The sequence below is a fragment of the Pseudochaenichthys georgianus genome, chromosome 9 (assembly GCF_902827115.2).
Source record: "Pseudochaenichthys georgianus chromosome 9, fPseGeo1.2, whole genome shotgun sequence".
In the NCBI taxonomy this organism is placed as follows: domain Eukaryota; kingdom Metazoa; phylum Chordata; class Actinopteri; order Perciformes; family Channichthyidae; genus Pseudochaenichthys; species Pseudochaenichthys georgianus.
In genome coordinates, this window is record NC_047511.1 from 46,638,813 (window position 1) to 46,653,319 (window position 14,507).

At 38.9% G+C, this 14,507-nt stretch overlaps 1 protein-coding gene across 1 annotated transcript; it reads left to right on the plus strand.

The window, feature by feature from the left end:
* The first annotated feature begins 6,174 nt into the window (after positions 1-6,174).
* Positions 6,175-8,362, plus strand: LOC139434471 (zinc finger protein 583-like). Its single transcript, XM_071204310.1, has 2 exons — positions 6,175-6,379; positions 7,119-8,362. The coding sequence occupies exons 1-2, from the start codon at positions 6,175-6,177 to the stop codon at positions 8,288-8,290; spliced, it is 1,377 nt and encodes a 458-aa protein (XP_071060411.1). The 3' UTR covers positions 8,291-8,362.
* Positions 8,363-14,507: the final 6,145 nt, after the last annotated feature.

Sequence of the window (14,507 nt, forward strand, 5' to 3'; positions counted from 1 at the left end):
TAAGACTTCACAGAGGCGGTATCGATCTGCAGTTCTGCTGGGTGCCTGCACATGAGGGGGTGAAAGGGAACAAGTGTGCTGATAAATTAGCAAAAAAGTGCACGACAAAAGGAAATAGCATGACCAGTTCAACTTGGAAAAGGAGAAGGAAAAGCAGTAATTAAGAAAAAAGGAATGGAGATCTGGGAGAAAAGGTGGGAGAAAAACCAGAAAGGCAAAGAGTATCATAAAGTTCAAAAGACAATCAATATTAATATTTATAAAGAAAGAAACTGAAGGCAGGATAGCTAGACTCAGACTAAATCTAAAACTAAACGTATTACATTGTGACATCTATAAAGCTGAAAGACAAACACTAAAGGATAAAGTTATAGACGCAGAGAGGGAGTAGAATGTGTTCGGTATTCTGGGAACAGAAGGAGAGGGAGTAAGAGCTACCAGAAAGGCACTGTTTATCTTTCTGAGTAAAAAATAATGTAACAATAGGTTAGACTAGATCATGGATGATTGTTTTGTTTATTGTATGTGTTTTGATTAGATCATAGATACGTCCATGAGTTAAAAGATGGAATGATATGATGATTCACACTCATGTCCAGTTGGTGGCGGTATGCTGTTTGAAATCCGCCAACAAACCGAGAGAAGAAGAAGAAGCTCTTTGTAACCTTTGTAACCTGGATCGAGGAGGCGTCTCGTCGCTACGGTTCTCTCTCTGTGTTCCTGTGTGAGCTCCAGCACTACTGATCCATCATCTGTGTGTCTGGATAAACCTCTGAATGGACGCTGTGCTCTTTTTTCTAGAGCGTTTACCTCGGACTATATGAGCTAGCTTAGCATGCTAGCTGGAAACACGTTAGCAACACTAGTCAGATTGAGAGTTTGATGGAGAGAGAAACGGTGTGTTTAACGGAGTTTGTAGGAAAAGGTGATCTAGTAAACATGAGTAAAGTGCAAATGCTGCTCTCGTTGAAGAAGCAGCGACTCACTGCTGCTGCTGAAGAGATATTTGCTCTGTTTGAAAAAACGATAGCAGAGCTCGAGGAGGAGCTGTTTCTTTCCAAAGAGGAGAACGAGAGACTCCAGAAACTACTGGACGCTGTTTTACAGCCTCAGCTTCGGATACACAGAGCAGGTATGTTGCCTTTACTCTTAATTAACACTTTAAACTCTTCAGTAACACTTTATTATCACATTAATAACACTTTAGAGACCCTTTATCAACACTTGCTGCATGTAGATCCTGAAGTAAAAGTACAAACACCACACCGTAAAAATACTCCATTAAAAGTTAAAGTACTGCATTCATATCTTATTTAAGTAAAAGTATGTAAGTGTTATTAGACAAATGTACTTTATTATAATAATTACAATTTACATGACGTGCAACAACAATAACATTAACCTTTCTGTTGGTCGCTGGTGAGCAGACCCTTCATATGATGGCAGAGCGAACAGGTACAGCCAGGGCTGGACCGAGACAATAATTCAGGCCGGAAATTATACACTCAGCCAGGCCACTACCAGTTTTTTTTACCGGGAAAAGTACTCTGGTGTGAAAGCGCCTAATGATGCTCTCAATTTGTCTTGTGTTATACATCCTGCCCTCCCCCCCCCCCTCCCCCTCATTTGTTTTAAAGTTCAATAAATGGATGTTTTCAAAGTCAATGAAAAATCGTATTTAATAATCGTGATATCAATATTGACCAGAAATAATCGTGATTATGATTTTTGCCATAATCGTACAGCCCTAGTTTGAATGCAGGATTTTAATTTGTAACATAGTATTTTCATTCTATAATGTAGGTGTAGTGTAGCTGTGAACAATCCCAAATACAATTCATTGTTTACATTACGGCTAGTGCTAAACCAGAAGAAAAACCCTTTTTCATTTAACTGGAAGTGGAAAGGGGCTGGGCTACATGAGGTGAATTGAGCCAAAAATAATTAGACCCTTTTTTCTGACATGTTGTGGCAATTCAACACTCACAACAGGAATGAATAAAACAGAGAGGAATCAATAAAACACAAACAAAGATATAGTTGATTAATTATGATTTAGTTGTACAGCAATCAATAATAATGAGGAAACATGATCTTGCACACAAGCAGTCAATAGTGGTAATGCTCCAACAAGTACAACTCTTTCACATCATATAGCAACTGTAATGAACGCACACACCATTTTCCTTACATTAGCCAACACACCCACATACAGATGTAGCACTCCAGATCGGACTCACATGGGTGTGTCCCAGTCAAAAGCCCAGCGGATCCCAGTGGCTGGGGGTGTTGCCAAATTGCTAGAGGGCGTTGCCCAATTTCCCCATTTGTTCAATTACAGGATTTAACCATGAGATGGCGCTTCATTCACAAAATACACAAAGACAACTGGGTGTTGTAGAACTTAGTCTGTTTGCAATGTTTTGCAGCTCTGCAGTTGTGTTTGCTGAATACTGTAGCATTTAATCACTTTGTTACTGTATGGTTTTCACAGGCTACTATAATGAAAAAAACATCAATATTTTAGATCAAATAAAGTATATAGTTTTCTTTATGCAGTATATTTCTTGTAATATTGTTGGGGTGTTTTTACACAGTACAGTAGATTGAAGTAAATCCACTTATACATTAAGATAAGATAAGATGGACCTTTATTAATCCCGTGGGGAAATTCAGTAGTTCGAACAGAAACAGGGTGAGAGTGAAAAACAGGACAGCACAGATTCACACAGATTAATAAAATCAAAAATAAGATGAGCGATAAAAATAATAATAATGAGAAACTATGAAATAAGAAATGAATAAAACTCAAATGTAATTATCATATCATATATCATAATGTATTGTATTATTAAGTAATATCATACATTAACCCCATTATAGCAGATGCCACATTGAATGGATGAACACATTTATGCATCAATAATTACAACAGAGTATTTCTAAATACAAGTTGTAAAAATACTTATACTTATTTAATATTAACCCTTTGGAGTCGACCGTCACGCCGGCGTGATCAGATCACATGACCTGTTCAAGCTGGTGCAGCATAAAAACAACAGTCCGGACAACATTGCCGTGTGTTTGTCGAAAGTACTGGCTTGAAACTATATCCCAGTCTTTGTTTCATGCAAAAATACCCAGTAAACACGGAGATACGATGATATAAAGTTAATACATTTCAAAAGTATGAAAAATGGAAGCACATATTTTAATATCTTCGCCGTATTTTATCATTTTACGAAACGGAAAATACTGGAAACTGTAGATCCTGCTCAACAGGATGTATATGTGTATTTCTGTTGAAAGTACCGGCTTGAAACTATATGCCAGTCTTTGTTTCATGCAAAAAGACCCAATAAACACGGACATACGATGATATAAAGTTAATACAGATATATTTCAGAAGTATGAATAATGGAACCACATATTTTAATATCTTCGCCGTATTTTATCATTTTACGAAACGGAAAATACTGGAAACTGTAGATTCTGCTCAACAGGATGTATTTACCAGGGAGGGGGTGAGGTAATCAGGTAAACGGAGTGATACGAGACGAAAAGAGACGAAGAGGGACGGCGGGAACCGAAGAGAGACGGCGGGAAATGGACAGAGACGAAGATATACGAAGACAGGCGGTGGGAGACAAAGATTGAAGTAAAGTGACAGACAAACATTGAGAATTTAGATATAGTTAGATAGATTTAGAGTTTTGAAGATTCAACTATGATGAAGAGAACTCTGAACGTGAGTCAAGCTTTAAGCTTGAAAACTGCATTTCGTTGTCTCAGTACCTGTAATCTGTGCAATAATAATAAAGTTGAATCTAATCTTGAGCAGGAACTAATGTAGGCAATTTACTTGGTAGCCTACATATCTGACATTAACGATTAAACACATTTGTGCATTCTTTATGAATGCAAACAGAGTCAAGCCGACTCCGGAGGAAATCATATTTCGTTTATTTTTAACGAAATAAATGTGATTTAATCCACATCATTTACTGTGTTAATTGTTTACTGTAGTATTGTTTAACTTGAAGGTGCCCGATGTGAACATTCCCAGAATGTATTATCTTAACTTTTTAAATGCCTCTGTGATGTGCTGCTACCCATCTTCCCCTCGGGGACTAATAAACGAATACTATACACCTTAATTCATGTAATAAAAAAATCTCAGGCCAGTAACACTCAAAGCTAAATGTGCAATACCATGCTATGTTACTATTTATAATGTTATTTCTGTTACAACAGAAGATGTTTTTATTTAAATTGAAGTTAAATGCATCAATTTGGTGCACTGAGGGCACAATTAAGAGATGTGTGGATACAGCTCTCAACACTCATATGAAACAGAACTGTTCTTACAATGTGTGTTGGAAGGTATTAAATTACTATGCATATGTTATTGTGTAAACACACAGCTGATCACCTGAGAGCTGCCGTTTCATTCAGACTGTTTAAAAAAAACGACTGTCTGATTTCAACAACTCAATGTGTGATTATTATAGCAGTAATATTAGACACAAATAATACAGTAAACTATTAACACTGTACATATTATTGTTTGCCCATGGGATTAGGATTATCGGTAGTGAGAGCTGCTGCATTTTCTCTCCGGTCGGATGTGATATAAAAACAAAGCGATTATTTTTGTTGTTGTAAACTCACGTGGATTAAACTACATGTGCATTCATTTCAATTCGCGAACATATGATACATTAAATGATCGTGAGGATGATGATTGAAAATCGTTTGTTTGAGCCGGGCTGCATTTCCTGATCTAAAAACATAGCGATGGTTTTGTACTTACACCAATGTGAATTAAACATTATTTTGTTAATAAAAACATGGTGATGTTTAGTAAATGAATACACGTCTCTTATTTAGCACAGAATATGATCCTATCCGTGACATATGGATCTTAACAAATATCCGCTATATCAGATACCTGTAGATCAGCTGTTTATTTCACATGAGTTCCAGTGTGGCAGCTTTTCACGGCTCCCCCTGGTGGATCCATGATCCATTGCAGCTGATTTCATTATAATTAAATGTCTTTATCAAGGGGGCATTTCAAGTCCTGCGCGGGGGTTTTCCTTTTCAGCAGGGGCCCACCCCGTGCCGATCACGGACCCGCACGGGTAGGCGTCTGAAATGAAGCGCTACATCTGTATGTTCCAGATGTCGAAAGGTCATTATCTCATGACCACTTTAGGTGTAATGCATACCCTGTCAGGATATGAACCACCTAACTCAGTGTTTTTCAAAGTTGGGGCCGCCAGGGGGGTCACGAAAAGTTTGAGGGAAAGGGGAAAAAATAAAAAATGTAAATTACATTTTTAGATGTTATTAATAACTGCATATTTATCAATATATGTGTCCTTTGATGCCAATCTTTTTATTTTTTTTGTTTTTAAATCACACGACCGCCCTTCAAGCCAATCAGAATCGAGCTGCCGTTACCGAGAGTGAAACTGAGTATCTGCTGAGCTTTTGGAGCAAGTGAGAGCTAGTGAATATTTCGCTCTGCAGCTGGATGAGAGCACGGATGTAACAAATGTCACAGAATTGCTTGCATACATCAGATTTATTTCAGAAGATAACTTTGTTGACAAATTGACTTGACTGGTCTCGTTGTGTGGGTGTGTGTTCAGATGGGGCAGTGGGGCTATGACCGGCAAAAAAAGCGGAGTGACAGATTTGATCAGGCGGAAGGCCCCAAATGTAGTGGCAACGCACTATGTCTTTATGTCTTTATTAGGATCCCCATTAGCACTAGCATGAGCATTGGCTATTCTTCCTGGGGTCCTCACACACTCAAAACATACATAAACATACAACAAAATTAAAACAAAACAGCTCATAATTTCATGTTATTTACAGTGAAATTAAGTGAAACTAAAATGGTCATTCAATTATCGCCATCCTAAGGCCAAACAAAAGTAAATACAAATAAGTGTACATAATAATATATGCATACATAGCCACAGGCACAGTTCAAATGTACTTTGTAATACTTAAATAATTTTTTAGCAACCATTTGAAATGTACTTGAGAATTTTCCTGAATGATGTGAACCGGTACATGACTGTTTTCTGTCCCATATTTGATTTAGAGCACTAAATGCTTCATCGCGAGGCACTTGTTGCTAAACGTATTTTGTGTAACGAGATGGGTGCAAAGTTTGAGGGGTTACTGCTCCACTCCAATGTGTCCCGTGGGGCGGTGCTGAAACTGCGAAGGGAGATGCCTCATGGCTCCGGAAACCTGCATACTGTTTCACTCCCACAGTACTGGCTGTATGTCAAAAAAGACTATCCCGCACTGGCTGAGAGGGCTCTCAAATCCCTTCTTCCATTTGCCACCACATACCTCAGCGAGTCTGGCTTTTCTACATTGAAGGTATTGAAAACAAAGCACAGAGGACGTTTGCAAGTGGACAATGACAAACCTAAAACCTAGGATTGATAAACTGTGTAGGAGCCACCAAGCCCACCCCTCCTACTAGTGAGGAAAGACACAAAGAGACACACATAGTGAAATGACAAGGACTGTTGTTTATATATATATATGAATATAAATATGTTTATTATTAATATTACTGTTGAATATTATATATAATATTATTAAGGCATAAGTAGCTTTCAAAAATGCTAAAAATATATGTTAATTGTTCATAATACTGTTCAAAATTATATAATATTATAAAGACAGAAATCACTTTAAAAATGCTTTAGAAATATGTTTACTGTTGATATTACTGTTTAATATTGTGTTAAGAATGTTTATAACAGAAGACACAATGAAAGTAATGAATGACAAACAAAAGATAAATACAAAACATGTTTAGAAGAATAACTGATTATTAATTATTAATACAAATATATATTAAGAAAATGTATTAAGCTGTATGATTAATTTTCCATCATAATGTACTCATCATTTAAAAAAGAAAATTGTAACAGGGGGGTAATAATAATGATATATGGGGGTCCTTGGCATGGCAAAGTTTGGGAACCCCTGACCTAACTAACAAGACTTAACTGTATTATCCTGAGTAGGGCCTCTTTGCACTTCCGCTCACCCCTAATAACATACCTAATTATATTGACTAGGTCCAAGACTGACTATAACAGTGTGTTTCCTGTTTCCTGTAGATGTCCAGCTGCTGGTGGTGGTAAAAGAAGAGCTTCTCCCTGACCAGCAGGAGTGGAGCACCAGTCTGGACCAGGAGGACCCAGAGCCCCCCCCACACATTAAGCAGGAACTGGTGGAACTCAGGATCAGTCAGGAAGGAGAGCAGCTTCAGGAGCTGGAGGAGGCTGATATCACCAAGTCCACTTTCACTCCTGATCCTGTGAAGAGTGAAGATGATAAAGAGAAACCTCAGTCCTCACAGCCTCATCAAAGACAAACTGAACACATGGAAACAGAAGCTGATGGAGATGACTGTCGAGGACCAGAACCAGCCAGGAACTCAGATCCAGAGAGCAGTTTACAACCAAAGACTGTGGACGAGACTGGAGACTCTTCTGAACCTGACAATGAAGACAGTGCTGATTGGAAGGAGACCAGAGAACCTGCGTCAGGCACAAACTCACTAAAAAATGAAAAAGAATCTGCAAGTGATTCAAGCCATAATGCTGTAACGAAACAATTTGGCTGCTCTGTGTGTACGAAATATTTTACAAATACAAGAAATGTAAAGAAACACATGAGAATCCACACAGGAGAGAAACTACACAGCTGCTCAGTCTGTAAGAAAGCTTTTGCAGAGAATAGAGATTTAAATCGACACATGAGAATCCACACTGGAGAGAAACCATTTAGCTGCTCAGTTTGTACCAAATCTTATGCATTGAGTGGAAATTTAAAGGCACACATGAGAATCCACACCGGAGAGAAACCACACAGCTGCTCAGTTTGTGCGAAAGCTTTTTCACGGAGTGGACATTTAAAGGCACACATGAGAATCCACACAGGAGATAAACCACACAGCTGCTCAGTTTGTGAGAAAGCATTTTCACGGAGTGGACATTTAAAGCGACACATGATAATCCACACAGGAGATAAACCACACAGCTGCTCAGTCTGTAAGAAAGCTTTTTCACGGAGTGAACATTTAAAGGTACACATGAGAGTCCACTCAGGAGAGAAAATATACAGCTGTAATGTTTGTGACAAAATATTTAAATGGTGTACTGATTTCAAAAGACACAAGTGTGTTAGTCGTCAGTCCTCACAGCTTAATGAAATTCAAACTGAGGATAACCGAGGGGGTTGCTGAGGGGGGCTGCAGCACCCGCACCCCCACACGTGGCGCACCTACAGTGTTAGCGCGCCAGAGTTTCGCCGCTGCAAGGCTCCACTAGCACCCCCCCCCCCAGCGCGTCACAGTTTTGCAGCTGATAGAGTGTGTGTGTGAGAGCGTGTGAGGAGCGCCACAGATTGGTCCATTTGGTTATGGGCACGTCACAGAACCCAGGAAGAAAACAATGGAAAAAGAGACATCTCCAACAAGGCTTTCTGGGGCATAGACAGGTAATTTCTGTGTTAGAGTTTAACTCGCTACAGGGTGTACTTTGAAGGTGTGTGACTCTGCAGACCGATTACATGCATAACAACCTTCATAACACACAAGGGGACGGGTAATAACCGGTAAAGCATGTTGTGGGACCTTTAAATGAACTCCATCTTTATCAACATAAGTGGACAATATGTTTAATGTTTTTGTCATACTGATTTTAAGATGTATAAGTTAACCACTGACTGTTTGTGAAGCTGAAAATTGAGCGGCCCGACCAAGCAAGGAGGCAGAGGCAGAACGTCCAAATACAACCCGGTGTGGGCATTTATTCATCCTTGACACATGATTCACAGCCTCAATATTGATCTCACACACACAGGAACAGGAACAGGAAAACAGAACCTAAATACACACAGAACTAATCAAACCAACAAGACACAGGTGAGGCGGGAGGAGACAACACAGGGCACCAGGTGAACACAATCAGCAGCAACAGACAAGATGGGAGGGGGTACAAACTAAAACAGACAGATCGTGACAAATAGATGCATAACTTACATATAGTCACATGTTTCCTGCGCAATGTTTTAGAGTAGAACAGATCAATATACTTCGCCAAATATGAAACTATATTATCCGGAACAGAGGCCGAGATCTATGGCCCCAGAGATCACCTCCGTTACACTGTTGATGAACCATTTTATTTTGGATTGAGAGCTCCAAGTTTCCATATAGAGATATAGGATGATTTGATGTATTGTTCTTTATTTCTATATGTTTTGTATCATTGCTATCCTGTTAATGAGCCCTGTTTTACATAAATGTACATTTATCTATTTTGTATCCTGATGACCTAATACCGTTACATGTAATACGTTACTCCCTAAGCCTGATTTCACCCACCTGCAACCAATTCGCTAATATTCACAAATGTTCATTTCTTGACTCGACAACTTTCTTGTTTAATAATCGTCAGGACCAAGTTCCTGTGTCCTGCCCTTCACCTGCTGATCACCCACTGCTCATTTCAGGTGGACTGACCTTTACAATTGACCAGCTAGTCTTAGTGTCTTAATGCAAACGTTTTGTAAAGTGATGCTAGACCAAAAACGTGCCGTTGGGTTGTGTGCTCTCACCTTGTTGAACACATCCTCAAACTGTCCGTCCGTCACACAGCCAAGCCCCCTCAGCACTTGAGTATCAATAATGAACATAATCAGAGGTGGGAAGTAACTAAGTACATTTACTCAAGTACTGTACTAAAGTATAATGTAGAGGTACTTGTACTTTATTTGAGTATTTCCATTTGATGCTACTTTTTACTTCTACTTCTCTACAGTTCAGAGGTAAATGGTGTACTTTACCTCCACTACATGTATTTAATCCCTTTAGTTACTTCACAGATGTGGATGAATGATGTGAAATATAATCAAGTCTTACATCAGACTTTAGTTCCACCTGGAGTAAATTCACAAGCTACCCTGTAGTATACAAAGTCATTCAAACTAGCTGCACCTTTACCAGCTTTGAGAACAATTTAATGATCAATCATTATAAAGCATATCATATATATTATTCTGAAATCGACCATTAATTTAAATACAGAATATTCATATATGTGCTGGAATAAATAAAACAGTTTCTTCATTGAATGATAGTCCAGTCTGAACTGTTGCGATATTATGAACTGTTTGCTCACTACGTCATAGTCCCGTCTGAACTGGTGCTCGGAGATGAAGCGGACATGGAGCTTGTATTCCTCCAGAAAGATGTTATCAGTGGTGAAAAAGTTACAGATGTAAAACTGACGATCCTCGTTTGTCAAGTTAACCCGTGTATGATCTAATATGTTGATAAAAACGTGCAAACAAACGCAAAAATAACCAACTGACAAGCTCAACGGCTGTTTTTAGACAGCAGCAGGCAACAGACACTTCCGGCTTGAGGTTTTCAAAAATAAAAGCGACTTCTGTAAATACTGACTTAAATGTTATTACATCCAAACTTTTAAAGTGTACAGTTTAACACTTGCAATATATTTTAGGGATTTACCATATATTTGATTAAGAACTTTATTCGTATATACTGTATTTATTTCTGTATTGATTTATTTAAACCCGGACTCATGTATTAATTTAATTTATTAATTAATGTATTTATACTTGTGTCATTTTGTAATTTCTCAAAAACATTGTTAATGTGAGGGCTACAAGCCTCACAAACAAACACACATCCTAAAGGTTATGCTTTTATTTTACATCAGACATACACAGACACATTTATTTGAAACTAGAATATAAAATATCTATTGTTAATTGTGTTGTGTGTGTGATCCTATTGTCAGTGTCTTGCAGCTAACCTTGCTCCTGGCAAATGGCTGAGCTGATGGAAAACACCTTCCTTAAAATAGATGTGTCAGCTAATTGGACTACGCCATTCCTCTCAAACCTTGAGGGTGTTTAAAGAGGCCACTCATTACATTACATTGCATGTAGCTGACGCTTTTATCCAAAGCGACTTACAATAAGTACATTCGACCAGGAAGACACAACCTTGAAGAAAACAGAATCATATAAAGTACATCAGGTTTCATAGAGCCAAGCATTTCAAGTGCTACTCAACTGGCTATAGATAGGCCAGTCCTGTATTAGTAAGCCACGCCTTTTTAGAGACTCTTCCCCCTGCATGCAAAATTGGACTGGCCAGTAGTGCTATACATTCCTGCAGTGTGGAGATGAAGGGGGGTATGGGAGTTGCTCTTGGGCAGAAGAGCACACAGCATGTCACCAATTGTTGTGTTTATCCCTTAAATGCGAGATTGTGTCTGTTTGCATCTTCACCTTTTTGTTTAAACCTATAATTGATTGTATTACCCATCTTAATACTGTACATATATTGGGTAAATAAAATCCTTATTTTTGAACCTCAACCTGCATTTCTGATTTTTGCGTACCCTGGTCCTTCACAGTTAACATTGGCCGCGTTCACACCTCGTACTTTGCAGTACTCAGTGCCCGGCACTCAGTGTGGGGCACTCAGTGCGTTCACACCGGAGTACTTCCCTGAGGGAAGATTACGCAAATGAAGCCGCTGACGTCACTTGGTCTTCTTCTGCTTTGGGTTTACTGGCAACTTCACGGTGTATACTGCCTCCCGAAGTCCTCGGCCGGAAGTCCCCGGAGTTGGGGACTGGTTTCAGTAGAAGCTGAGTCCCAGCAGCTTCTACTGAAGCCTTCCGAGTAAATCGCCAGAATGCCGACACCTCCTCATCATTCCACCGCTCCCATGTTTTTTTTGTGTGTTGCCGTCACTCAAGTAGTGCTGCGTACCGGCAAGCTGAACCGGTACTGGACTTGTAAAAAGTTTCGGTTCAAGTCCGGTTAAAACCGGAACGTCGGGAACCGGTACTTGGACTCGCAAAGAAACTAGCACTTACGTATATTCTGGTGTCTGTGGTTATTTAAACATTCCCTGATAAACGTTATTCAGCGTCAATAAATGAGTGCTAATCCCAGTGTGCTCAGTGTACAACATCACATGTCATTTCACCTTCGATTCACGGTTTGAAAACGTAACCTTTCGCCACATGCTAATGCTAACCGGAAGTGAATAATTTTCAGAATAAAAGTATTAGTTAAGTTAATAGTGTGAACTTCCGGTTTTTTCAGAATAAAACTGATTTAAATTAAATAGTGTATTTAATTCAAATTACGCCATATCAACATTGATTTTAATTTCTAACAGTATGTATGTACATCACTATGTATGTAGTATGTACTGTATAATGTACACATGTAGAGTTGTAGAAAATACATGGTGTACAGACAGTACAGTACACTCTGACTGTACAGTCACTACAGTGTAGCCTATACTGTATAGTAGGTGTGTAATGTGTATAGTCTACTCTACACTCTACCTTTCAGCACCGTTTTAGGGATTTAGGCTCAGTCAGCTCAGGGACTGTTTGGTTACTTTAGTTTGGTAAATGAAATAAATGTTTGAACTTTGTAGTAGTTCACTGTAGTTGCTGTCATAAGTCATTTGTAGACTAAGTGGCAAAAAGTGTTTTTTCTACATTTGTACTTTGTAGAGAAATGTGGACACAAGTTAGAAGGGAGCACAATACACCTGATGAGTTTGAATTTGAGTTGATTATTGTTAATTTTAAATTGATAATTAGCTCACAATAAGTTCACTTTAGTTACTCACACAACTTGACACAAGCCATGAACCTGAACCTCTGGACTTGAGTCCGGACCTGAACCTGAATGTGAGTCCAGGTACGCAGCACTACACTCAAGTGTCACAAAGTAATTTACCCTATGGGTAGGTCAAAAATGGAATGGGTGCTGGCCATTGGCCTAATCATATCACCTGTGTTGGCTTTATGTTTTTAGTTGTTTGTTTCACATTTGCATTGATTTAATCAATACTTTTTCTCAATTAATTTAATAAAAATTATTTTCGAAAAAAAAGAAAATAAACATATTTATTGGGGGTGCTTAGGGGGTGCTTTGGCAATCCTGGGGGGTGCTTCAGCCCCCAGAGTATGTATCTGAACAAAAAGTATTACAATGACCTCAACATTTACACAGATGGTTCTAAGAAGCAAGAATGCGTGGGGATAGGCGTGTATATCCCAGAATTCAAAATATCAATCTCAAAACAAGTGTCAAATAACTTATCAGTTTATACAGCAGAAATATTCACAGCAATTATTGGCAATGGGTTGAAGAGGTCAGATAGGGTGGTGATATGCACAGACTGACTATCTGCTTTGGAAAGCATACAGTCGACAATAACTGTGAGAGAAGATGTAATCATTGAACTTAACCATTGCTTACTGAGACTTCAGAGGAGGGGAATAGATGTGCAGTTATGCTGGGTGCCTGCACATGAGGGGGTTAAAGGGAATGAGCATGCTGATACGTTAGCAAAAGATGCATCACAAAAGGAAATAGCAAGAGCAGTTTCACTTGGGGAAAGGAGAAGGAAAAGCAATAATTATGAAGAAGGGTATGGAAATATGGCAGAAAAGGTGGAGGAAGATCAGAAAGGGAGGAGATGCCACAAGTTACAGAAATCAGTCATAACAAAGATCTATACTGAAAGGAACAGACGGGAGGAGATCATCATCACTAGACTCTAGGGGTGTAACGGTTCACAGATGTCACGGTTCAGTTCGTACCTCGGTTTGGGGGTCACGGTTAGGTACGGGTTCGGTACAACAAGAAAAAGCAAAAAAAAAGTCCCAAATGCATAATTCCAGGTTCGTTGTTATTTATTTTTGAACAGTAGTGCAAGTTTCAGTTTTAGAATACGGAACTCTGACATTTTGAATAATTAACTGTATTAAACAGTTAAAAACAAACCACAAACATCACCACACACACTCAGATGGCCATATTATCTATAATGGCTGATGTCAAACAAAAAGGTTTCATCAAGCTGTAAAACTAAAAAGAATGTCTTGAAAATATTACATCATAAATAATAAGAAAGTGTTTCAAGAGTGCATAGCCGTTGAAAAACATGCCAAAAGCTTCCGTTATTTATTTTGGTCTCACGGCTTTCATGTCTATTGGTTCATTAAAAACAGCGGGGATAAGCTGTTGAATTGCTGTTGTCTTTTGCCGGGCTCCGGTGATAGGCAAATCTGGCTGATGCCTTCTGATATGATTTAGCATGTTTGGCGTGTGTTCAACACACATGTGTTTCCATTAGCATACCACACCGCTGTCTAACAACGCCGACAGACCGTCCTCGTCCGATCCACCACTCGCACACCCGAAATGTTCCCACACAGCTGATTTAAAAGAAGCAGGTGGGTTCTAGCTCCTGTGTGTTATCTGAAATCGCCATACTAATCTTTCTTCTTCTTGTATTTTATTTTGTTCATTTTGTTGTTGTGTTTCTTCTTGTTCTTCATTTGTTGTTTAAGGGCGGCTGGCAAACAGCTTTTAGGCACAATACCGCC

What these genes read in the sequence shown, in the direction of transcription:
- LOC139434471 (XM_071204310.1), top strand. Translation starts at nt 6,175, where the DNA reads ATGGGTGCAAAGTTTGAGGGGTTACTGCTCCACTCCAATGTGTCCCGT. An exon ending in ATTTGCCACCACATACCTCA is followed by an intron (nt 6,380 to 7,118) that starts GCGAGTCTGGCT and finishes TATATTGACTAG; the next exon opens with GTCCAAGACTGACTATAACA.